Below are 25,956 nucleotides of genomic sequence, written 5' to 3' on the forward strand. Positions count from 1 at the left end.
GATTAGAACTGTACAACAAAAACATAATAACCCAAAACAAATCTGTACAAATGTACAAAAATCAACAGGATTAAAATAACATGAAGATTCATTTTAAAACACCCAACAGAGTCACTGTGGATCTGACAGTATGTGGTATAAACCTGGATCAGAGTCCATATGCCAACTCTGTTAAGTGCAATCCACAGCAAACCTGAGGCCGGACTTTGTGCTTCCGGGTTTGACGGTAAAGTCGTCGTCTCCATCAGCACCTCAGCCACATTGAGTATAAAGGACAGCTGGTTAGTGATCACAACATGTTAACTTCCCTAATCACTTAGGTTGCCTTTACTGCAGCAACAGAAGCACTAACAACAACCTGAGTCTGTAAAATCTACAGACAAAAAGAAAATGATCCCTTTCTTCTGCCTGTTCTGCCATGTTGCACTTCAGACGAGGTGTTGCTTTATATAACCATACCCTTGTCAAAAATGCACATAACTGACTGTAGAAAAATAATGCTCTGCCTGTTTGTAGTCAAAATGTAGATACTCATCTAGAGACACTCATTGAAGTGTCACTTGCAAAGGTTAAGCTCTTTCAGAAGCAGCTAAAACTTGTCCCTCCCGTTTTCCATCTCAGATAAAGTTAAAGACAACATTTCAGAGGTTTCAGTTTCCAGTCCTAACTCATCACTTTTACTGTTTTATAAACCAGTTGCCATAACTTATGCTTGCTTGAGACTTATCATGACCTGGATGACTGAGAACATCCACAGATTTATGCTTGTCTTTCTATTTTCTGCAGGAAACCTGCATACATGGACATAATTCTAAGTACAAATAGCGTGTACAGTCCATGTGGTGCTACATTTCTGACCCTCATGGGCTTGCCTCATGCTGACACTCCCAGCTTTAATCCTCCCAACTTGTGAAATCGGAGATATGTGTGGTGACTCAGAGGGCTGGAACTAACGAAGAACCAAGATGAATGATTGATTCTCAGTATGACCATAAAGCCTCCAGCTCTACATCTAGGCTACTGACAAGAACAATCGCTATTCTGATAAAAGACAAAAGCAGTTAACATGAATATTACATTGACTCTCTGAGCTGAAGAACATTTCGTTTGGTGTTTTTTTTTTTTTTAACCTGACCTTATCTACACTTGTTTTGTCACCCAACTCCTTAAAAAAAAAAATAAATCGGCCGGTTGTATGTATGAATCATTTACAGAATTTTCTTAATCAAAGCTCATAGGTGTAACAAAATCTTCAGTCGACAATCAGCAAGAATAGAGCCACTCGTCAACCTTGTGGCTCACAGTGTGAACACACTAACAGCTGGATGGTGTAAAACACAAGTGTTTTAACCTGGCAACACAGGCCATGCGTCAAATCCTGCTTCTCAACCAGAATCAGACTGCAGCAGGTTCATTCAACCGTTGGAAGACAAATCATGTCTCTATATGCACTCAAGTTACCAGGTGACTCAGAGAAACCAGGTTTGGCAGGTAATCAGAGAACGCGCTCACATTCAGTGCAAATCTGCATATGCATGTGGCAAGACGGTAATCAGATTTCTCTTCTACGCCGAGGCTATTTTGGGAGCATTAGTTATTTATCCGATCGGTTTTCCTGTTTGTTTTTGTTTCGGTGTATCTGATCTGTGTCAGACCAGCTTGTGTTTCTTTCTCACAAAGCATGTTTGAAATTTAAAAACTTGAAGGTTCGACTGATTTAGACCTCTGGAGCTACCTGGAGCTCCTTTCAGTATTAATTGGACTTTGGATGGAGTTATTTTGAAGACAAGAACAAATAATTAATTGCAGCAGAGTTACTTGTCATTTCCTCCAGCTTCTGCAACACTTTTCTGCCAAGAAATCAGTGTTCTCTGGGGCAAGCATGTGGAGACAACTGAGTGTGACCAGGTTACTTATGTGCACATTAAAGCACATGATTGTGATGGTTGCACTGAATACCTGTCAACTGCTGACCCTTCTGAAGAACAGAGGATTTTTGTTTTTTGTTTTTAAAACAGATACAGTTAATGCTTGGTAAATGTTATCAGAGCATATGCTGAATTCAGGAATCAACCTGCTGCTGTGACGAGGTCATTAAGACAATTTCCTGCTTGTTTTGTAATTGTGAGGAGAGTGTTAAAAAGCTGCAGATGCTGCTGAGATGTACTGACAGGAGGAAGAGGAGGAAGGCTGAGCACAGGGAGACCTGAGACAGCGTCATTTCAGAACTGATTAGAACTGTACAACAAAAACATAATAACCCAAAACAAATCTGTACAAATGTACAAAAATCAACAGGATTAAAATAACATGAAGATTCATTTTAAAACACCCAACAGAGTCACTGTGGATCTGACAGTATGTGGTATAAACCTGGATCAGAGTCCATGTGCCAACTCTGTTAAGTGCAATCCACAGCAAACCTGAGGCCGGACTTTGTGCTTCCGGGTTTGACGGTAAAGTCGTCGTCTCCATCAGCACCTCAGCCACATTGAGTATAAAGGACAGCTGGTTAGTGATCACAACATGTTAACTTCCCTAATCACTTAGGTTGCCTTTACTGCAGCAACAGAAGCACTAACAACAACCTGAGTCTGTAAAATCTACAGACAAAAAGAAAATGATCCCTTTCTTCTGCCTGTTCTGCCATGTTGCACTTCAGACGAGGTGTTGCTTTATATAACCATACCCTTGTCAAAAATGCACATAACTGACTGTAGAAAAATAATGCTCTGCCTGTTTGTAGTCAAAATGTAGATACTCATCTAGAGACACTCATTGAAGTGTCACTTGCAAAGGTTAAGCTCTTTCAGAAGCAGCTAAAACTTGTCCCTCCCGTTTTCCATCTCAGATAAAGTTAAAGACAACATTTCAGAGGTTTCAGTTTCCAGTCCTAACTCATCACTTTTACTGTTTTATAAAACAATACACCTCTGAGGATTTTCATTCCAAAGACCCAAAGCACATAGCATCTTCCATTTAAACTGAGGAATAAAATGAGGACAAACCCAGAGAACAGTGGTCTTTACCAGGCCACAATGACCAAAACAAATCTGTGTTAAACCAACCACAGGTGTTGCAGTCATCGTTTGACGTCTGTCTGACTGAACAGATGCACTTAATGAACTCAGCATGCTATGTGTACTGATCTTACAACTGCTCACATTTAACATCGGTAGCTGCATGTGTTCTTTCCCTTCTGAGCTCCAGGAATAGTCACATCGACTGTTTACGCAAAGACGGACGAGGAGTTAGGGCTGCTGCTGATGTGCTGTTTTCACTTTACGCTTATTATTATTAGTCAGGGGACTTTAGTTTAAAAAAAAAAAAAAAAGTTGAACCTGGCTCTTTTGTTTCAACACAAGGCAACATCGTCCAGCAAGGAATCAAGTTGAATTAAATACACAAACACACACATATCTGTAAAATTACTTTGTAATGGAGTTCTACTTTTTACCTAGCAACCAACATGATGACAATATAATCCTTTCAAGGGCTGTAAAATCCTGTGTCAGAGTATTATAAACCTTTCTGCAGTGTTTTGGGGTTTGCCAAACCTCAAACACATCACCCCCGTCACACTTAAACACAAAGTTTTTCTGATCTAAACACCTTTAAGGCAGGGTAACCTGCCTGATGTGACAAACTGATCAAATTGCTGCTTTTCTCAGTTGAGATTGGCTGGCGCAAAAAAACAAAAAAACAAAACAGGACATCTGTGTATCCTGATCGTTGGATTTGTGTCAAGATGTTATGTGTGTATTTATGTTTTTGTACTTAATAACTGACCTGAGGCCTGAAGCAATACAGTAGCTTCATTAAGTATGCTGATAGTCTGAGAGGTTCTAGCTTGAGTCTGACATGAATAAATGAATGGAACAGTGAAGACTTCTAATGGCAGGAAAAAACTGTGACAGGGTGATCACACAAACTGGCATAACTCTTAATATTAAACTGATTCATTTACAGTTTTGTTAAAAGGTTTTGGCTTCCAAAATGATCCATTCTGACTTCTGACTCTAATTATTTTTTTAAACATACAGAAATAAATGCTTGGTGTTTCTGAGTGCAAATTAGTTCTCTCTTCAGAGGACTCACTGGGAATAGAAACTCTGGCTGAAACTGTTGACATCTCTGAGAGTAAATGAACCTTAAATCTCTGCAGGTTGCAGGTAGCTTGGTACAATTCCTCCAAGCAGCCCCTTTCAGTTCCTGGTTTAGTGACTGATCACATGACTTAGGTCAAACACAGTATCATGTGACAAGCAGACTTGCGTTCCATTGGAAAGTTCTGGTGCTGAAAAAGTAACAAACGACACAGGGAGGGAAGACAGGAAGGAAGGACATGTTAGCTTGTGTTGGCAGAGGAGCAGATTTCAGTGGAGGTGCGTTTGCTTTATGACACATAGTGGTCATCTGACCTCAAAGCAGCGCATGCTAAAGTCACTGACAGGAAGACAACGTGCTGATTTCCTCACTTTCATTCCAGAAAACCACCTCAGCAGCAGAACTGGGAGGACTCGCACAGACTATGGTGCAACACATAATCCTGCAGCAACAAATGAAAACACAAAACAGGCCCTAAAACTTCCTGATTATTGCATTTGATTTAATTTCATTCATTCACTGACCGAATTAGCTCTGTGTTACACGCTTGTCTGATGTTCCCAATTAGCATTTTTCACACCAAAAAGAAATTGCCCTTAAAAACAGCTCAATCAATGTTTTGCACACCTCTGTTGGTCACACAGCCTCTAAACAAACCTACAACTAAAAGGAAAAATCCATCCAGGTGTGAGGAACCACTTTGTCCATCTTCCACTCTGAGGATTTTTTCCACTCTGGAAACTAAAGACTTACAACTTAATGTGCAGCCTTTGCCACTTTATGTCTTTTGTTTCCAAGGTACTCCACCCATGAGGTGATATTACATCTAAGTTCCAGGGATTCTCAGGAGAGTGCAATGCAACAGCTTGTTTGCAACACACAAAAAAAATGCCGTGTCAATGAAAGACGTGTTCAGACAAGCACTGCAAGAAAACGTGGACCGTGATCAGGCGATATTCAGATGTTTTGCTGCCTAATTATCCATTTGTTGGATTGTTTGCATAATATTGTGGTATGAGATGGTAGTTAAACTACATTTTCTACTAATGGACATGTATGTGTCATGTAGTGAGCCACTTTTTTCCACCAAAGATAGATGTTTTTCAAGGCTGCATGCAGGCAAATGCAAGATGTTCACATGTTTATGTATTGGTACGTAAACTCCGCCATTATCAATACTCCCTTCTGTTCATGTATTTTTGTAAAACATAGTGGAAACACAAAGCAGAACCCAGAACCAAATTCTCACAGGATTCTCCTTGAGAAAAAAAAGAATATTAGCAGCTAAATCTAAAAGCCAGTGCCTGCCTTTTTAAGATTGAATGGCTGGCTAAAGTGTCTTTCAAGTGTCTCCAGGAAAAGTCCAAACTGAACTCTTCCTGTGTGTCAGCTGGTTGGTAATAACTCTGCTCTTCTGTTTGGAAAAACCAAAAAACAATCCCATCCTATATAATGTGCATCAAAGTCAACCTATCATGAAGTCTCTTTTTTTGCAGACTGGCTTTATTAACTTCTAAACTTTCCCCTACTGAAGACTGAGCTCAATTTTCTACAAGGCACTACGTGATGGCAAAGGCAGAAAGCAGAATTAGTTTTTGGGATGTCAGCTGAGGAAACTCACAAAACTGTGCTAAGAGACCAATGTTCACTGTGAGACAAGATTTAGTTGATTTGTCAGAAGCAACTATATTAGGTCATTTAGAAAAGCTATTGGTTCAGCGTAATATCTACATTTTGTTGTTTATAAAAGGGGATTTTAGCATTTTGTCAGAGATAAATTTACAAAGTAGGGCAACAAAAATGCCTGAATTTTATTACAATAAAGTCCTGTTTGGAATAATAGCTGCAGGACAGAGGAGATGGAGGCTGGAGCCCAAACATTTGCTTTTCCCTGCAGAAATTACAAGAAATTACCTTGTTTTAGTTCATGGACAGAACATAAAAAAGAAAAAGGGAAAAAAATTTTAGAAGAAATTAAATTAAGAGTAGGACAGAGCGGAGTGGAAGTTTCTCATTAGCACCGCTGTTTTCTGTAGTGACTAATCGCAGCCTAATTAAGAGGCAAGAGCGAAGGGCGGACTCAAAGACTAAGATGAACAGTCAGACTTTATCCCAGAGTTCTGCTGGTCATGCAGTTAATTCCACATTCCACTGATTAATCACTGTGTTCAGGAAAATATCTATCCCTGCTGGAATTAAAGAGAAAAAAAAAATCATTTGGTTTGCAGGCAAGACTGAAGCTCCACAGCGAATTAATGAATTAATCCTCAGAGGTGGAACTCTTGTCATGGGGATCAGAATTCAATCATCTGGGAAGAAAAAGAGACAAAATGAGAAAATGATCAGCAGAGTATTTCCTCCTCGACGGAGAGATGGGACACGCTATTGGGAGGATCGGGCATTCCTCAGTCACTGCTGTCGTCTTCGTCTTCATCGTCTGACAGGTTGTTGCTGTTGAACTTTGAGCCCGGCCGGCTGATGGAGTCTGAGCGGGGCCCGAGGCTTCCTGACGTCAGCTGCAAGTAGCAATACTCGCAGACGCGAACGGGTTTGGACGACTGACTGGGAAGGAGGTACTTCTTCTCTGAGCACGGCCCGCAAACCACAAAGCCGCACTTTCTGCAGTGGTGACGGCGGCTGACTGGCGTAAACTTCACTTTCTGGCAGCGCATGCACACGGATGCTTCCGAATCAGGCACCCATACAGCTGCATGCTCGCCCGTCGGAGACTTTCCGCTCTTCTGCAGCAAGTCTCCAACACATTTCCCTATGTGGTTCATCCACTCGGACTTTTCGGTGGCAGTGGCAGCATAGACGGCGAAAGATTTGGTGGGTGTCTTGATTAGCCAGCCATTGCGCAGGTCGCCCTCATCTGGCACTGTGTCGATGGTGACGCTCTCCAGCGGAATGATGTGCTGCTTGTTGTACTTCTTCTTCTGAATGACAATGTTGCCGTAGACCAGGATGTCATTGAAGAGGAAGAACTGTCGCGCCTTGGGCTTCTTGCGGCAGAGTTTGGTGAGGACACCCTCGCCGATCAGCACGCGGCCCGGGATGGCCAGTGGCTGGCCTGCAGCACCAAAGCAGCTCTCCACCACTGCAATCCGCTTGGAGTTGGCCTCGCTGTTCGCAAGCCGGTCCACCATCTTCACCTCACCTAGAGGAAAATAGACAGAGAGGACATTTTTACAAACAGCTCTATCAAAGTAGTCATTCTAAAATGTTTTCTTTCAAGCCACCCAAGCTCAGAAATGTTTTATCAATCATTATGTTCCAATAATGCTGAGCGACAAAATGACTCTAATTATAAAGCATTACATAGTATGTGAACTGGATTCTTCTTTTCATGCATATTTTTTATGATTTACTCCTGAACAAATGGAAAACTCAAGTAGACATGGAATATTACTGCTCCATTTGGTTTTGTCAGATTGTAAATTGGAATGTTTGCTTCATTCCCTTGATAATAGACCACTTTTTACTCTGTGTCAAGGTCAACTTTCTGCCTCCTATTTTACATGTTGTTTTGTTCACCAAACAAATCATGCAAGGTTCAGTCTTAACAGTATCAAAGCATGAACACTTGCATACCCACCTAGTTTAAGAACCACAGTAATTCATTCAGTTCATGTTTAACAGTTCTGCTTTCCCCCCACTTTTTCAACATTGGTTTAAACATTTGAAAGAGGGGAAATAAGTACGTGTCTATATAATGAACTCCAAGCTTTGAATAAAAAATCATTTCTGCATCTGTAATACATTTCACATGGCTCCAATCTTTAATAAATTATCAAGGCTGTCAGATATTTTTTTCAGGATTTTGAGCAACATAGTCAAGAAGAAACAATTAGCTAAGGGGTCAGCAGTGTTGATGATTTAGAAATCCAAACATTTTTTTCCTTATTCTCAACACTAGTTTCTTTGTCATAATGCACTCCTGTTTACACAACAAACCCAGGGTAAAGCCTTTATACTTTAATAATATCCTTATGCCATAAATTAATTAGAGTCCTATTCACTGTTGAAAACATTATGCTGTGAAAGGGGGGAAAAAAACCTCAATCATTAAAACATGGTAGGAGAGATCATTCAAACGGCTAATGGTCTGAATAGTTCTGGTTTTCATTTGATGTTTAAATGATCGCTTCCACCATGCTTTTCCTCATCAATTAAACGGGTAAACTATAATTGCAGTAGCTCATTTCCCACCAGTATTGTAGATATTTTTCCATACTGAAATTACACATTAAGTCACGATTCCTCTTTCCCTTTTTGTAACTCAGTATTCTCTGGAGCTGCTGCACAGCAACATGCATGAGGACCTGAAGAGAAACACACAGGCAGTGTTCAGCATGGAGGCACTTTACATCCGTTTGCTTATCTCTGTGCTCACACATAGTGTATATAGCAAAATTCCCAATAACAATGTTCTCATTCATAGCTTTTTCTGTTTCTGTTGTCAAATGACAGAACAAGCATGAAACAGTGTCTGAAACACAGCCCATGAAACTATGTAAACCAGCAGTCTGTTTCAAGCTGGTGCTCTGCACTGCTGAAATACTGACTTTATAACCACGATGGCTTATTATACACTCACTATACACATATGTGTAAAATAATTCAGCAATATTTTCATAAAATTTGAAGCTACTACCAAGGTCAGAGAGTATATGCACCACAAAGAGAAGTGTTCTTTGTCACTTTGTGAAGGGTTTTGATTGAAATGTGAAATGTATTTTGGAGTTCAACTATGGACTGAAATAATAAGCCCTCTAAATGTATTTTTGTCACGCTGGAGTTTCCAGTTTAAGGCTTCAGTTTTGCTGTTTAATATGTAAACCTTTGACTACATTTCATACTATGCTGCATTATACAATGACATACAAAAGGCAAACAAAACAAAATGAAAACCTTTAATGAAATGGTCTTTTTGTGGTCTTTTGTTTTTTGGAGGAAAATAAATTGATTAATTTGTAAAATGATCATAAGATTAATCAATCAATAGAAAAACAGTTGTTAGTGGCAGCTCTATTGTTTTCTGTGACCTTTGGTATTTATCATGTATGAGGTTTTAAAATGCCACTGGAACATTCAGTTTCCAACCAATAAAATTCAATACTTCATACCACTTTTCTAGCATGGCTTCACCTCTCCCAAGAGATAGAACCTCATTATTAAACAAAAAGATAGAACAAATCAGGCACACTTCAACTGTCAGCCATCAATTTCCAGCAATTTATTTCTGGTTAATTTAGGTAATAACATCACCACTCAGCAAGATGACCCTCCCCTGCAAATTGACAGCTACTGTTGTAAAACAAATAAATCAGCTTACACATCCTGACAAAAACACACTCACCAGCTCAGCAAACAGAATAATCAGGAAACTTGTGTAGAATAATGACTAACTCCTTACCTAATGGAAGTTATGTTTGAATAGGTGGGCAGGTAAAACTTTCCTCAATTAATGTTGCCATGTCACAATCATGAGGCGTCTGACTAACACACACCTTCGCTGTTGTGCAGAAAGTTGAACTAGATCACTTAAAGCACTAATAAATATCCAGCCTCTGTCTTTGTATGGCTGTAAAATGACAAGCTGTCACGTCCAGTTTAACACCTAAAGAACATCACAGGTAACATCAGCTCCTCTGACACGTTCACGCTTTGTACCACTGAAAAAAATAGGCTGGGAGTGACTTACATAAAGACTCAACTATTCTATTTAGTGTTTATAGGGATTGCAAGGTCAGCAAAAAATAATGAAGGTTCCACACTGAAATCCTACTCTTTTGAAGCTTTCCAGGCAGAACAAAATTCAGACAAAACCAAACGCCAGCAGGATTTCCTCTCTGCTGCAACCCTGATGGCAGAACTCATTGGTTCCCCTCTGGCTTTATTTAGAGCACAGTAAAGGAGGTCAAAGATCACTGATGATCTAGATGATAGGGTGCTGGTGCTCTCTGGCGAGCCCAGAGGGTTGAGTGCAGAGCTGTGACCTCAAAAAGCTGCTCACATGCATAATGACGTACACAGTGCATAATACACACAGGAGCAAACACAAGTGAAGTGGATACATACTGTACAACTCCACAGGTATCTTCAGGTTCTGACATCGTATTTATTCATTTAGCCTGCCTACTGCTGTGAATACTAGTACGTTTTCTATGCTTTTCATCAGATGCTTTCCAGTCAGCCTTAGTGAACTGTTGCTGTGAAGCAGCAGCTGCAAGTATTTTTAAACAGAAAACGCAAAGGATAGAAATAGTCTTTTATAATAAACCTGAATACGTCACTACAAACAAGGGCAATAAAAAGATTACCAAAGCCAAACTCTGAGAATAAAATGTGAACAGCTAAATATTGTGAGTTTCACAGAGATACCATTTATTGTATGTTCAACTGGAAGGCAGAACATTTTAAAACAGCTATAATCAACATTTTTACCATATACTTATGCTAAAAGGTCTGAATATCCACTGTACAAATTGGCTATCACAGATGATGAGCTGAAAAAGAGTCTGAAAATGCTAATGCACCTCCACACACACTGTCTAAGTCCTTCAGAAACCTAGGAAAAACCCTGTACAACAAACATTACTGTATACCTGTTCAGCAGCTATTATTGGCATGTTAGCATTGACACTTACATGTTGGCATGTGGCTCAAAGAAAACTGCGTCATGGAAGTGTGGCTATTCTTAGTCTTGTTTTTAAACTAACTCAATAATCATTTGTCCATTAATTGTCTGATTTATTTTTTAAATGGACACAGTGATCTGGGCAACAGTCCAAGTTTCTAAAACATTCAATTACCAATTATATAAAACAAAGCAAACCATTCTTGCACTGAACAGCTAGAACTAATTGATATTTTTGCTTAAAAATAAAGTATGCATTAGGAAAATCATTGCTGATTGATTTTCTGTTGACAATAAATAAATGACTAATCTTTCAGCTATACAATAACCTATAACAAAGTTCCCATACAGGTCCATCAAACACAGGCAAAGTTGCATTAACTATGGTTAGATTTGCTGTTCTTTCTAAACTTTCCAACCTTCATAAGATGAAAGCTAACATAAGCTTGTACAACAAACAAACTTTTGGTTAGAGGCATTTGTTTGTTTGGAAGTGGGTGGATTGCACTTCAGCAAACTCCTTAACTGGACTAACTGTAACATAGAGAAAACAAAGTGTTGGTGTCACTGTGCTCGTGGTTTCCTGCCCTTTACAAAAAAACACAAAACCACAAAGCTAGAAACGATGCTAATTAGCCAGCAGATGCCAATGCAGCTTGGGCCGGGCTCCCCAGTGATCTGCACACTAATAACCCAGAGTGAGCTGCTGCTCAAAGCCCTGGAGAGGACAGAGGGGCTGCTGACATCTCAGCCCTGTTAGCGAAGGCTCATTGCCCACTGCTGAGCCGACTGGGCAACCAGCTCCCATCAGGAAAGAGCTGAGGGCACAAAGAGCAAAAGGCCAAGAGAGAGAGAGGATGGCATAAATATAGGCTGGAGGTTCTCAACCCAGTAATCAAAGCGAGACAGAGTGGAATGAAACAGACAGAAAAATGCACAGAAAATACTACAGTAGAAAGAGTGAGCTTTCTTTGTACTGTAGTGATAAATGACTGGGATGACAACCCTCATGAGCAAAGACAGGAATGAAGTCGGGAGGACACAAAAAGAACTCTAAAGGCATAATCAGCCTTCATAGCTTAATGGTAAGGTATAAAAATGTAATAAAAAGAGACATGTTCTTCAATACATTAACATTTTACCGTCTGACAAGCTGGTTAACATCCACCATCTCCCTTCCAAACGCACGGTACATCAGAATAACACAACACCAGGCATCTTAGTTGTATTGAAATTGGGAAAAGAACACTGACACATGAAAATAAGGGTTAACAGAAATAGATTCAAATTTGTTACGTAATTAGGGTTACAACTAACTCTTCAGCCAATCATTTTATCAATTAATCATATACTGTAAGAGTCTAGAAAATAATGAAAATCAGTTATCAAAATTGTTAATTTTTGGACAACTGACTGATCAATTAACTTCAATAAATCCTTTTATCAATACATTCAATATGTCGCTATTGACAGGTTAAACTTTCTTTATGTAATATCAATGGTAATAATCAGCCGAATTATATCATATCCACTAGGACGAATGTCAACAACACTGCACAGTTCTTATCATCAATTATACAATTTGCACTGGTTTATGGTCTCTTTCTGGCAGATGAATTATAAGTAATTGCTTTCCTTTTCTTCAGGTTGTCAAGCTTTAATAAAACATAGAAATGAACCAGAGGGCAAAAGTAGACAGTCTGCTGATATGAGGCTGTGTGAAAGGAATATCTTACCAGTCTCATAGACATTTAACTGATGCTTTTTACAGAAGCCCCTAGGATTACATTTAAAAACAAACTGCAAAAACATCTGCATTAAAATATCAGTTTCAGATTTTCTTCAAATATCTTTGCCATTGCTGTATACAGTAAATATGGTATTTCACTTTCTAATTTGGGATTCTCAACCATTTTAAATAAGTTCAGTACAAAATGTACTGCACAAGGGCCCTAGTTTCTCATCTGATTCTCATTCTTCTAGTGAATAAGCACTCCTCCAAAAAGGATACATTATTCTAAAAATGCAAATTATCCATATAATCTACATAAAGCAACACAGATTAAGTATTCTATAATAGAACCTACATTTCTATAACCCTAACCCTATAGAAATGTAGGAAACAAAGCAAATAGTCACATTCAAGAAGCCTGAACCTGTGAATTTTGAATAAGAAATGGATGACACTGCATGATGCACAGAAAGATTCCACAAAGGATTAGTGCTGTAGAGGCCTGCATGGTTGGACGGCTGTTAAAAAGGATCAAAGCAGGGTGTTTAAAATATGAATGTCTGACCTGTAGGTGTCTTTTTATGTGTCTGGAAGAGTTTGCTGGAGTCAGCTGGTGTGCAGAGGACAGGCTGCTCTCCTTTCCTTTCAGTAGATGTTTTGACATCTTAAACCTGCTCAACAACGATCCCGTTGTCTCAGTATATGTCAATAATGCTGACAGGTTTGCTTGAATAAGCAACAAGAAACTAATTTTCCGTCTAAAGTTGGGGAAAAAGTGAGATCGCTTCATCAATATTAATCACCATTAAAGAACAAGAACAATGTTTACAAGCATACTATCTCCAATGGTGAGAAAAAATATTTTAATTATGTTAACAGGGATCAAAGTAATCTAAATTCTCAAATAACCAAGATTACTTGCTAATCTACTTAAGGAAAGGAAAACAGTTTCTGTTTCCCTTTGGATTTCAGCACATCACAGCAGCTTCGGTTTTCAATGTATTTTCTATTTTCTCTTTATACATTATCAAGTTTAATTGCCAGATGCATATGCTAATTTAAAAACAACAGAAAATAAATTTGCAGCAAATAGCATTTTTAAGTTGAAAAAGTGGCTGAAAGTCTGCAATTTCCAAGTAAAGTTCACCTTAAATTAAGGCAAATATTTAAAGACAATTATGCTTGATCTTTATAAGATTTAAATTTTAAAAAATCAAAAAGCAGATACATATTCAAATATAGGTGTTTATCTGTCAGAGTAAATCAAAATATAGCTAGAATCTTTGATGGATTAACGGCTTTAGTCTAGGTGTAGCTAAAAGTAATTGAGGTGATCAGGAAATAGCTTTTAAGGCCATTAATTGATGATGTACTTTCCACACTCTCGCATTAGCGAATGTCGACTGGGTTAGAGCTCAGACAGCTACTTATTCCAACTCTAATCATGCATTCAGTTAGTGGTTACCTGTCAAAGTTGCTGGTGGGGGAGATAAACTTCACGGCCAGAAGCAATTATTTATTTGCATTACGATGCCACTTGGTGTCATCTTCCAACCTTGCAGACAGGTTGGACTCGTCAAGCAGCTGGAGAGTGGCGAACTGAACACTTTGTGCCAGCATGGCCGTCTGTGGAGGTTAACTTTACCAGCTGTTGTGTCATCTGAGAAAATGAACACATCAATCCTCCATCTGTAGACCATGTGGACAGAAAGATAAAACCTAAACAGAGTCAATTAAGTTTAAAATATTTAATTCAATGTCAGATTACTGCAACCTGAACACGATTTGGATACTGCCAGGGTGTGAATATTCCTCAAGTCCCTTGTGGCCTTGCAACTCACAGAAACTGTTTATGTTACTGGTCTGCTATTTACTAACAACTTCTGAAATGTTTTCTGGAGAGAACTATGTCATTTAGAACCAATTACAAGGAAAACAGGAAAATTTCTAAAGCTGTAATTTTACTTAAATTAGCTGTGTTTTGCATGTGTGGAGTTTGCATGTTTTCCCTGTAACTGTGTGGATTTTATCTGGTTGCTTCAGCTTCCTCCCCCAGACATGCATGGTAGGTTAACTTGTGATTCTTGTGAATATGAGTACACCTGGTTTTCTGTCTGTGTTAGCCCTGTAATATTGTGGCAACCTGTCCAGGGTGTACTCGTCTCTGGCTATAACAGATTATTCAGAGTTGTCAACAAACAGTAAATCACCTCCATCTAAGGTTTCTAACTTTTCAACAACCTAAAAGCCCAATGACGACTAGTTTACAACTATATATCATTAAAAAAACTGTAAATTTGCACAATTAACCAAAAAATGTTGCCTGGCAAAGGCAATGATGATTTATCATTTGTCAAGATTGCTGGTGTTTTGTTTTGTGTTGCCCATTCAAATATTCAACACATTATTTCAGCTGTACTCACTCATGTTAAAAATGGAAGCATGTGTCATATTGGACTTCTCAAAGTACATCTGAGGTGTCAGGCTTAGGCTTAAACTTCTCTCTAGGAAATGTGTACACTGATTATTTAACCTCCAGCACAAAAAAAGTCTCATAGATTAGCATTTTTGTACTCAGGTCTTCAGCTGCTTTAATCCAGGAATAAGTGCAACAAAATGCCATTCTGATTCGATCAAGCACAAATGATAAGAAAGCAATGTAGAAATAAAAAAGAAAGGCATGAACACTGAATATTAAAGGTTCTTTTGTACATGCTTAGTTCTGGTAATGCTTAGTTGGAGTTTGTTGTTTTGAATGTTAATGGCGAGTGGCTGTGCTACCTTGGGTTGCAGGCACAGCGGTGGCTTTAGATAGGCCCAATGATTAATTCATTAGGAGCGCTAGCCTCTCTCTCAGTTTACAAGATCCGGTCATTTCCTACCAGGACAGAATCAGATTAAATCTCCCCCAAAAAGATAGAAAAGTCCTCTGAAAACCAGTCACTTTGATCCACCTAAACAATTAGTTAAGGTGTCTTCAAGTTCTAAAGGAGCATCACAATGTCAAAAAAAACTAAATAAAGGATCTTTGCGTTGAGCTTCTTGAACAGCTCCTCAGCTTCATGCAGAGTGTAGACTGTTCCATATTGTAAAGGGGGATTTATTGTTGTGCATGAAGGGGCTACTGTCTGGTTTCAGAGCTTCTGCAATTATGCCATAGCTAATTTCCCCCTCAGAAAGCTAACTATGAATTAGTATACCATTGCTACAAAGATGCTGTGTGGGGACCACAAGACCAGCGATTGGTCTGCTTGTGTTGTCTCTTATCAGTTTACGATGTCAGTTGAACACTGCTGCCGATGAGAAAAACATTAAAGAAGTTTAAGACAGCAAAAAAGATAAAGATACCATTTTTCAAAATTCCAGTCATTTAATTCTGTCCTCTTGACAAATCAGTGAAAATTCTGTCTTGGGTGAGTCTGAGCTAAAAGAAGGTGTTAAAGTTGCTCTTTAGGCGTGACTGTGTCTGATCACATATGATAAAATCACCCTAGTGTCGTAAGGGAAATGCCACACATCTAACCCCAAGAGAATAATACCGAGAGCGACAGTTCATCAGCTGCTTTCACTGGCAAAGTTGGTTTGGGTTTAAAAATAAGATAGTTGAGATAACCGTGAAAAAAACTGTTGTGAACTTGCTATGTTTTGTAAATACAAAAAGATGACGTGGGGCTGTCAACTCTTCATCATGTCCTGCAGTTAAACCTCCAGTGGTATCACTTTGGGAAGCCTGGGAAGGAAGGGAAGCACTGAGTCAGACACCAAAGGGGGAGAGCGACGATGACAAAGACACGGAGTGAAGAGGAAAAGAGCGATTCTGTAGGCTGTAAACAGCAACCACAGAAACAAGGACAGCCATTTATCCGGAGGAGGGTAGTGAGAGGCCAGATGCTGTCGAGGATGAGGCAGCGTCATTGTTCGTGCCTTTTCTATTGTATGTCTCTGTGTTTACGCTGCTGCTCTTGGGTTACAAGCTATAATGCAACATGATAAAAAAAACAGACTTTGTTAAGATGTAATAAAACACATTTGTTGGCACTAACCAGTACAAGGACTCCTTCACTTTAAAAGAAAAAAACAAGTCTCTACAAACTGATGTAGAGCAGTTATAAAACGCAATACCACTGGTCAATGTTTATTGCATCCCCCTTAAAGAAACTACTGTCCTGCAGCTTTGAGTGTCGATAAATCTGTAACAAATTTATATATTATAAAAAATGCAATTTTTCCAACTTTCTTTTTTGCAATACTCCTCAAGTTTGGTCAAGATGCATGGAGACAGAGAACTAGAAATCTACGAAACCAACTGAACCAAATTTGCTTGCCAACAGATTTCAGCCTTGCCAACCCTGAGAGTTTCTCCAGAGTTGCTGCTTTGGTGGAAAAGGCATTTAAAATGAGCATAGTTCCACCATGAAGGGATTAACTTCTTTTTGTGGCTCATAGCACCTGTAATACATTTGGATATACATACCCAATCAATTTGAAATGTAAGAGGGCAGGTCCTTGCCAACAGAGATCCTCCTTCAATAAGCCCTTATCAGCTTGTGGCTGACCTGAACATGGAGCTCTGCTGCTATGTGTCAACAACATCCTGTCACGTCTATACAGAGGATTACACAGCTGTGGTGTGGCAAGGAGCACAGATAAAGGGATTGGAGGCTAATCTGCTGCGTGAGATGATGGTATGGAAACGGAACCAATTTTCCTGCCTGTTAACTAGTCAAGAATAAGAATTTTTAGAGATTATCAGATTACTGTGCCTTTACACAACAAATGACACCTCATTATTATTTCCAATTTCTTACTGAAAACAGGATCTTTACTGTACTTCAATGTTCCTCACTATGAATGCACAGCAATAAGAAAATATGTGATGAAGAATGCACAAATTATTATTATTGCTAGTGTTAGACTAACCATAAAATACATCATAAAATGCATCAAAAACTATACTAAATTAGTGTTTATTACTCTATGTGCAGCCTGGCAGTAAATGTGTCAGTGTACTTTGCCATTTAAGTGAAGATAATAATAGTTCTTATCATCTAGCCAGCTTCAGCTTGACCTACATGGTCTTGTGAGTAGTTTGTCTTGGTGTAGGCCAGCCTACAGAATCTACTCATATTGGGTTTGAGGATGGTATCAATATCCAACCCCTGATGGAAAGATGACTTAGTTTCTCTGCACACAGGCTTGAATCTTTAATTAACACTATGTAATATGGGTACTTTGCAGTCATAACTATTACCTGGAGGTAAGGCTAAATTAGAGGATCTCAAGTTGCAAGCATGTCTTCGGAGAAACACCTGCAAAATCATGCAGAGGAACTCTTGTAGGAGAGACCTAGTAAAAACACTGTGTTCTTTACTTAACATGTTAGCAGATTAATTGATAATGAATATTTGATTATTTTCTTGCCTAATGGATTTTTTTCATTTAGTCTATTAAATGTCAAAAAGCAGTGGAAAAACAGCTACCACAACTCAGTAAACTGATGTCTTCAAATTGGTTAATTTGTCCAACAAATGGTCCAAAAGCAAGAGTATTTAATTTTGAATCATATATGACAAAGGAAAGCTGTGAATCCCCACATTTGAGAAGCATGGCCCATTAAATGTTAGGCATTTTTCCTAGAAAATTACTGAAACTGGTGTCTGTAAAAATGCTGGTGAATTTTATTTTCATCCAGTTATTGATTTATCGACTAATCTTTAAAGGTCTACACGTCTTGACATCTCTGACTCAAATGGTCTGGTCCTGAAAAAACAACCAAGCCAAACATAGCTCTTTATGTAATATGGGGCTGTCATCTCTTTGTGTCAGAACAATTGTCACAGAAAAATCATACAGCTGAACAGGTTGTTGTAGAAGTAACAATTTTAACTGTGACATTTTTCAGTCAATATAACCGTTACTGCCCATAGCAACCGCTACCACACCTTCAGTGTCAACTAAAAACGAGACTGACAGGACAGATAGTACCTCACTTCTGTTTGGTCAATAACCACCTCTCCAGAAATATAAAACAGGTAACAAGAACACAAGGTGGGAATCTAAACATGTAAAGTGCTAAAACTTTTCCACAGTGCTGCAAATGTTCCCAAAAAAGGACTGGTGCTTAATCACGAAATCATGTACAGTCTTCTTTGATTAATAATTTTGCAGTTTTACTCTGGTCAATGGGGGAAACCTCGCCAGAGGAATGATTTCATAATCAAGAAAACTTGTGGAAAAAATTGGGTATTCTTTGGTTTCATCAGAACACACTTCAGTAATCTCAAGATTACAATTACAATTTCATTTAGCAGACGCTTTTATCCAAAGCAACGCTGATCTGAGAGTAGATCCAACACGAGGTAGGTAGGCAGCACTAAGGACCTTGCCTAAGGGTTCTCACTGGACAACTGCGCCTTGACTGGGATTTGAAGCACTGACCTCCTGTGCCAAAGTTGGGGGTGCTAATTACAAGATAATATCCCAAGCCTTCATTGAGTGCCTTTTTCATACTAGCAGAAAGGGGTATTATGGTGCAAAAAATAAAAATATTCTGATATGTTTAAACATGGATCTTGATTTGAATTCAGTGAAGCACTTTTGTCCCCATTTTAGTCTACAATTAAATGGGGACAAAAGTGACAACTACTAAGACAACCCTTGTAAAAAAAAAAAATGGGGATTTTTAAGTTTTGCTTACATTTCTCTCCTTACAAGTTCAAGATCTATCTTGATGAGCTATTTTGTACATGCAGCAGGGACAGTTATCTGGCAAAAGTATCTTTCCAGATACATGGACTAAAAATGACAGGTTTTCCCCTAACACCACTCAAACCTGTTTCCATGCTTTTTCAGTCCAGTGGTATGCAGGAACAGTGAAAGCAGTTTACTCAGGTCATCACACCTGCCTCCAATCCTATAAACACTCTGTGCCTGAGAGATCTCACAGGGAAAAAGAAAAAAACAGCAGCAAGTCGCACAAATCGCAAATCACGGTGATCTAAGAGGTGCATGTCTAGGGGTGAGATCAGAGTAATAACAAACCAAACATCATGATAAATGACAGTTCAGTTAGAATAAAACATCAATTTCGTCCAAGGACTTTGGGCTCTCCTTAATTCTGAAATGTCAGGCTTGTATGTACATAATATGGGTATATAATACCACAGAAAAATGGCCACCATTGAGAGGAGGAGTGATTGGTTGGGCTCCATAACATTATAAACTTTATAAGTTTATACACTTTTTAAGTTTATAATGTTGTCTGTGCTGTTTTTATTGGTGTTGTTGGTCCTTTTTGTCTACTTTTACTGAAAAGCCCAACCAGGGAGAGGAGTTGAAAATTAGCTTAATGCTATACATTCTATATGCAATACATCTGATGTTTTCTATGTTAATTGCATGGTCCATGATCAAATAAATAAATACAAATAAATAAAACAGAAAGGGAGTAATTATCAATAGCTATATTAGCATAATGACCAAATAATGTTCACACGATTTCTTCCAAAAGAAAGCCTCTCAAATCAAACAGACACAAATGCACACAGCTAAACATACATTATATGACCACACCATTTTTGAAGTCATTTTTAGCTTCTAGAAGCCTAAAAAGCATTTGATCTCAACAGTCATTTCTGGTATTTGCTCTGTCCTGACCTCAGCTGTCATTAAATGCTGACCAGCACAGTGATTAAACGCCTTCCCAACTGAAACTTTCCTTTCTCATATGCTGACAACAGCAGAAATATGACTTCTAGTAGACACCAGGAGGCTTTCAGAGTAAGAGTTGGCATGGCAAAAGCCAAAAGGATGGCTTCAAAAATTAGTATAATTATTTCCATACAGTCTTTTTATTGATCTATAATCTGTTTAAGCTGACTCAACAAATGTCCTAGATTACATCTATAGTTTCTATAAACATGCCTTTTGTAGATAAAAGTCAGGCAGGCAAAAGTCAAGGTAAGACTTCAACTCAAATAACTGAAATTATGTCCTGTCCAAGTAAGGTAAATGTTCTGTTTCAATGTGTCTCTTTACACAAGCCACTGCACCGGAAACACAAGAGGCATTCAGATCTTTGTTGTTTATTAGTTCATTCAAATTTAATGCAAACTAGCGGCAGTGCCACCAAAAGATGATTGCATGGGAACAAGTGCAAAAAAACAAGAACTAAAACCATCTTATCAAAAGGAAAGTCTGGTAAGCACAAGAAGCACAAATGACATAAAAACTCATCTTTAAAAAGCCTGGGATTTTCCTGTATAGAGGTATTTCTGACAGCCATCAAAGATGTTTTCACAAGCACCAGAGCAAAATCATACTTACTGATGTAGACAGTTAACCAACAAAACGGCCTATTCTAAGCCAGAAAAAAATATGAAAAGACTGTGAAATTCCACTTTGAGCATTCAAAAGCCCCTTAAAATTGGTAAGAAAATATTTTCTGTTGTTCACTAAGATTTGCAAATGTCACAATTGGTACACTTCAACTGTAGCTGTTTCAGTTCAGGCAGTGGTGCCAAAGCAAATAGGTTTTGGCCACTTTAAAACTTCAGTTCTAAGCAATTTGAAGCTAAGCGTTTGGAGAAAAAACTGCAAAATGATACATATATCTAGCAGGAGTATCAGTGTTTAGTTTTGCTGCGATTTTTGTTTTGCCTGGGAAAACTGCAGCCGGAGAAAGAAATCATTCAGTCCTAACTCACATCTGTCTTCACAGTTAGCAAAAGCGCCAGTTAAAGTTTAATCAGTCACTCATGCAGGTTCAAACAGATTTAGTGCACAAGCAGGGCAATCTAGAAAAATGATTAGTCAAGTACACGTTCAAACGTGCAAAGGATTCCCAAGAAGAACGATGGGTGAAATCTATAGAGAACAGCCACCCAGCGTCACAGAGATCTTTTACCATCTCAGGCTCTTGTTCTTATAAAAATCCAAGGTCCAATTTGTAACTACATACATTTGCCAACAAAGTCTCATTAAAAACCTTTGTCTCTTAAAATATCACACTCTGATAATGGATTATATAAATAAAACAGTATATGAAACATGGATATATTCTTGTCTTTGATCCCTGTGTTACTCCATTTGGTAATTGTTCAGTGTTCTTATACCTGCTAAAGGCAGCAATGTCCACCTAAACTCGGGATGCAAAAACATACATTAATTAACCAAAATAGATGACATAGAATGATAACTGTCAATAAATCTAATTGCAGATTAGTTCGTAACATCATCATTTTTGCATGTTCACTCAAAATACTCTGACACACAGCCATTATCACATACTGGAGTGAATGAAATGTGTCACTGCCCAATGTGATTAAAAACACAACAACAATATTTATTTATTTATTGTTAGTTAGCACATGCCTTCACTTAAATTTAAATGCTGGAGCCTAAATAACTGCCCTGAGGTACAAATTTTAGTTAAAATACAAATTATTTCACATAATTCTATAAAATCTACCTGCATTAGTCATGACTGCATGTCACACCTTAGACACAGAGCCAGACTTGTTGTAGCACACATTGTCGAGTGTTAAATGAGGCTAGTTGGATAGTAAAGCATATCGGTGAGCAGTAAATATTACTCACCAGTCCCTGAAACCTTTTAGAAAAGAAAGCAATGAAATGCCACATTAATGCCAGCATGACAAGGTTTCCACACATGCATCACAACACTAAGTAGGTATTTTCAGATTTACACACTTTACACTTTATTTTAGAAAAGCTCAGTGTCTGGGGGAGGTAAACTCCATTACAGTCTGGACTGAAGGCTGATAGCAGCCTTAGTGTGGACACTGACTGCAGACTGGTCTTTTGGGTTAAAAAACACACTAGAAGTGGCAGTTTTTAGCTCAGGTTCTAGTGTTGGTGTGTTAAAAATGAGACTGGCAGAATGTAGCTTCTGAGGAATGTGCTCTGAACAGGCCTCCATCTGTTCCTCTCATTCTCCTGAACTCGTGTGCAGCAGATCAACCTTTGAGCCTTTCCAATGCAAATAAACCCAACAGGTAGCATAAAGCAATGACCCGACTTTTGGCTTTAGTTGTACATTTTCCATTCCTTTATGGTTAATTCGGGGTGTTTCTGCATGCACCATGAAACCAGATATTTTTAAATCACTTCCACTAAATCTTCTACTCAATCTAAACAGCTGGAAAACAGCTAGAGGCCACAAATTCAATCATCCAAAGGGTAATCTATAATTGTGAAAAAGCAACAGCCACAATGCCTATAATGTGTTTTAATTAGCTTCAGAGTCTATTCAAAAATAATCACAACGGCTCTTCTCAAGGAGCTTAAGGACCTGTTTTTTTGAAATTGCTTATTAAACCTGCGTACAGTATAAGAAGCAATGTCCAGGCCCAAAGCATGGGCCTGCCAATGTCCATGGCCCATTTGGAGTTCAAAACAGAGAAGTAAAGATTATGGCTCAAAATTAGCAAGATCTCCACAACAACAGCTAATACAGATGAATCAAAAGACCTAAAAATCCCATAATCTGGACTTTAATTTGAAACTTTAATGGGACTAAATATAGCAGTGGTGGTAAAATAAAATGATTAGTATTATTTTATCAGGAACAACCTCAGTGGCTGGACAAAACAAGAATTAATCGCACAGGAAATCTTGAGCCTTAAATACATCCAAGCTGACAGCTACTTACTGAAGGATGTTATTATTAACGCAGTTCAATCAGTCTGTCCTCAAAACCAGTACCTGTTGGTTGGTCTGGTGTGCATAGTGTTAGTTTGTTGTCTCCTTGCATACGTTGATATGACACACAGGATTCAGTTGCCATAAAGAAGACAATACATCTAACCCAGAGTTGATGAGAGAAACTGTGGTAGCCAGCATATTGTCCAGTGCCATTGTCTAAGTCCACACCTGAGGCTGTGCACATTACAGGTAGCCTCACTTTCATCAATGGATATAGTGTACAGTTTGACTAGTTCTGAACTATTTAAAATGTAGAAGTTATTACTACATTAGGAACAATGTTTGTCTAACTTACAAAAGTGCAAATACTACAAACACACAGACTGCAACTGACTGCAGCATTACACTTCACAAATGATCATCATTACTCACAAGTCCCATGAGGCAGGATGCTGAACTTGATCTATGAAATGTTTAGAAATGAGTAGTAGGAAATGATGGGAGGAAATGTGGCTTCAAAACAGGCAACAACTGCAAGTATATCATAAAATCCATAAAAGGGTTCATTTGTAATAAATAGAGTGAGTAGTAAATCACATAAATCTTGATGTTAGCAATTCCGTTAATCAAAGGAATCTTAAAGTCTCTCTACTGTCACTTGAATCTTTGTCTTTACTTCTGTTTTCAAGTATTAACAAAAATCTCTGATTGAAGAAGTTCATTTTGAGCAGTTGTGCTCTTTAAAGGAGCAGCAGGCTCATTGGCGTGCCTGTGCTAAAAAAAATCCATCCATTATCTATACACCGCTTAATCCTCACTAGGGTCACGGGGGGGGGGGCTGGAGTCTATCCCAGCTGACTCAGGCGAAGGCAGGGGACACCCTAGACAGGTCGCCAGTCTGTCGCAGGGCTACATACAGAGACAAAGAAGCACTCTCACATTCACACCTACGGGCAATTTAGAATAATCAATTAACCTCAGCATATTTTTGGACCGTGGGAGGAAGCCAGAGTACCCGGAGAAAACCCACACATGCACAGGGAGAACATGCAAACTCCATGCAGAAAGATCCCGGGAAAGCCGGGACGCGAACCAGGGATCTTCTCGCTGCAAGGCGAAAGTGCTAACCACTACACCACTGTGCAGGCCCTAAAAAAAAAAAAAAAATCAAACTATTAAAATTTCGCAAAATGAAAAGCCTCTTGTACTCATACCCTCCAACAAAACTTTTTACTATTTGCATTTCCACTTCCAGGAAAGGAAATGTTGTTAGGGGGCTGCGGCCTGACACATCCACCTACTGATTACTGCTGTTGCACTAACCTCTTTTAGTAAGCCTCACTTGTGTGCACTTACAATTATGCATTTACTTTATCAGATGTAAGAGCATATCTCAGTACAATGAATCTATAAGCAGAGATGACAAAAAATAATAATTCAGATACCAGGAATTTTTCAAAATTCTGACATCAAACTTGAGTTGCTTAAGTGAATTAACTAATCAAAAATATTAGATACAAATTGCAATTTCATAAAATTCCAAAATACATTTCTATGATATCTTCAATACTTCAGATTTTGGGTGATAAGTTAAGACTAAATATTTTCAATTCATAGTTGAATTGATGAAGTCAACAACTGCCAGAGCGGAAAGCAAGCTGAAATCATTGTGGGAGTTTAGCTAGTAAAGGACCGCCATGAGAACATCTTCTGTGATCTCAGTACCAAACAGCCAGAGCTCTCCTCTCAAAGGCAAATAGAAGTTTGCTTCTCTTTAGGAACTTTCAATATTAATATCTGACAACTGACTGGTTAACCAAACAGTTCTAAGCACAGATAATCATTATATGTGATGTAAATGCTGACACACTTAATCAAACATTACAGTCACAGTTTCTTCACAGTAATATCAGACATTTGTACTCACATGTGGAACGGACTTGATTGTCACTACAGGCTTCCAGTTAAGGTGACAATAGTTTAGCTGAAATGTCATACAGCAGTCAGCCACAACTTTAAAGCCACCATCCAATCCCCCTTCACGCCACCAAAACAAACTGACTTCTTGTGGCGTGGACAGTAGACCTCTTGGGGTGTCCTCTCGTTTCCGTCACCAGGATACTGGCAGGGAATCCTTTGGGGTGGGGCCTTTGTGGATTAGGCTTTTTCCGGCACATTTCATGTACGGTCAATCAGATAGGGATCTGGGGTAATTTGGAGGTCAGGTTGACGCCTTCAGGGCTTTGTCCTGCTTTTCCAAGCAGTGGAGAAGCCACTGTCATCAGTGAGTGTTGTTGCGATGATATGGGGGTATCTGCTCGGTCTGTAACGATGTCAAGGTTTCCCAGCAGAACACTGAATAGTAACACGATATCAACGGTGATTTTAATGCTGTGGTTGTTGAGTGTATACTTGTTTGTATATTTGTTATCGAACTTCTCTTCCCTGCATGTCTGCTTATTTAGGAAAGCTGGAATCCACCACTAGATAATGAAAGTCCTCTTGCTTTTGTAAATTATTATGTATTTTACAAGTCTGTTTCCATTGTACTTGTTACATTTAATGTTTATTAAGACATCTGTTTTTCCAGTAATTCCTACAAGAAAATAGTATTTCTCTTACTAAATTTCTGTCAAGTGCAGCTTTAATAGCTCTCTCTCAAAATAAATTCAGATTCGGTCACAGCAATTAATACAGAACAAAAATGACATGTTTTGACCAAGTCATTTTTTGTCGCAGTGTGAACTGACAGTGTGCAGTAAACTGTCTGCCAATCAGATGCTAAAAAGCATGTCAGACTGTAATGTTGGCC

At 38.7% G+C, this 25,956-nt stretch overlaps 1 protein-coding gene across 2 annotated transcripts in view; it reads right to left on the reverse strand.

Moving 5' to 3' along the window:
- Positions 1-3,272: 3,272 nt before the first annotated feature.
- The window catches only part of plekhf2 (pleckstrin homology domain containing, family F (with FYVE domain) member 2), an 81,844-nt gene continuing 59,160 nt past the window's right edge, over positions 3,273-25,956 (reverse strand). For both annotated transcript variants that reach the window (XM_035957620.2, XM_023291089.3), the window contains exon 2: positions 3,273-7,264. In XM_035957620.2, coding sequence (XP_035813513.1) covers positions 6,513-7,253 — 741 coding nt within the window. In that variant the 5' untranslated portion in view covers positions 7,254-7,264 and the 3' untranslated portion in view covers positions 3,273-6,512. The remainder of the gene's footprint in view (positions 7,265-25,956) is intronic.

Source organism: Amphiprion ocellaris, chromosome 9 (assembly GCF_022539595.1).
Source record: "Amphiprion ocellaris isolate individual 3 ecotype Okinawa chromosome 9, ASM2253959v1, whole genome shotgun sequence".
In the NCBI taxonomy this organism is placed as follows: Eukaryota; Metazoa; Chordata; class Actinopteri; family Pomacentridae; genus Amphiprion; species Amphiprion ocellaris.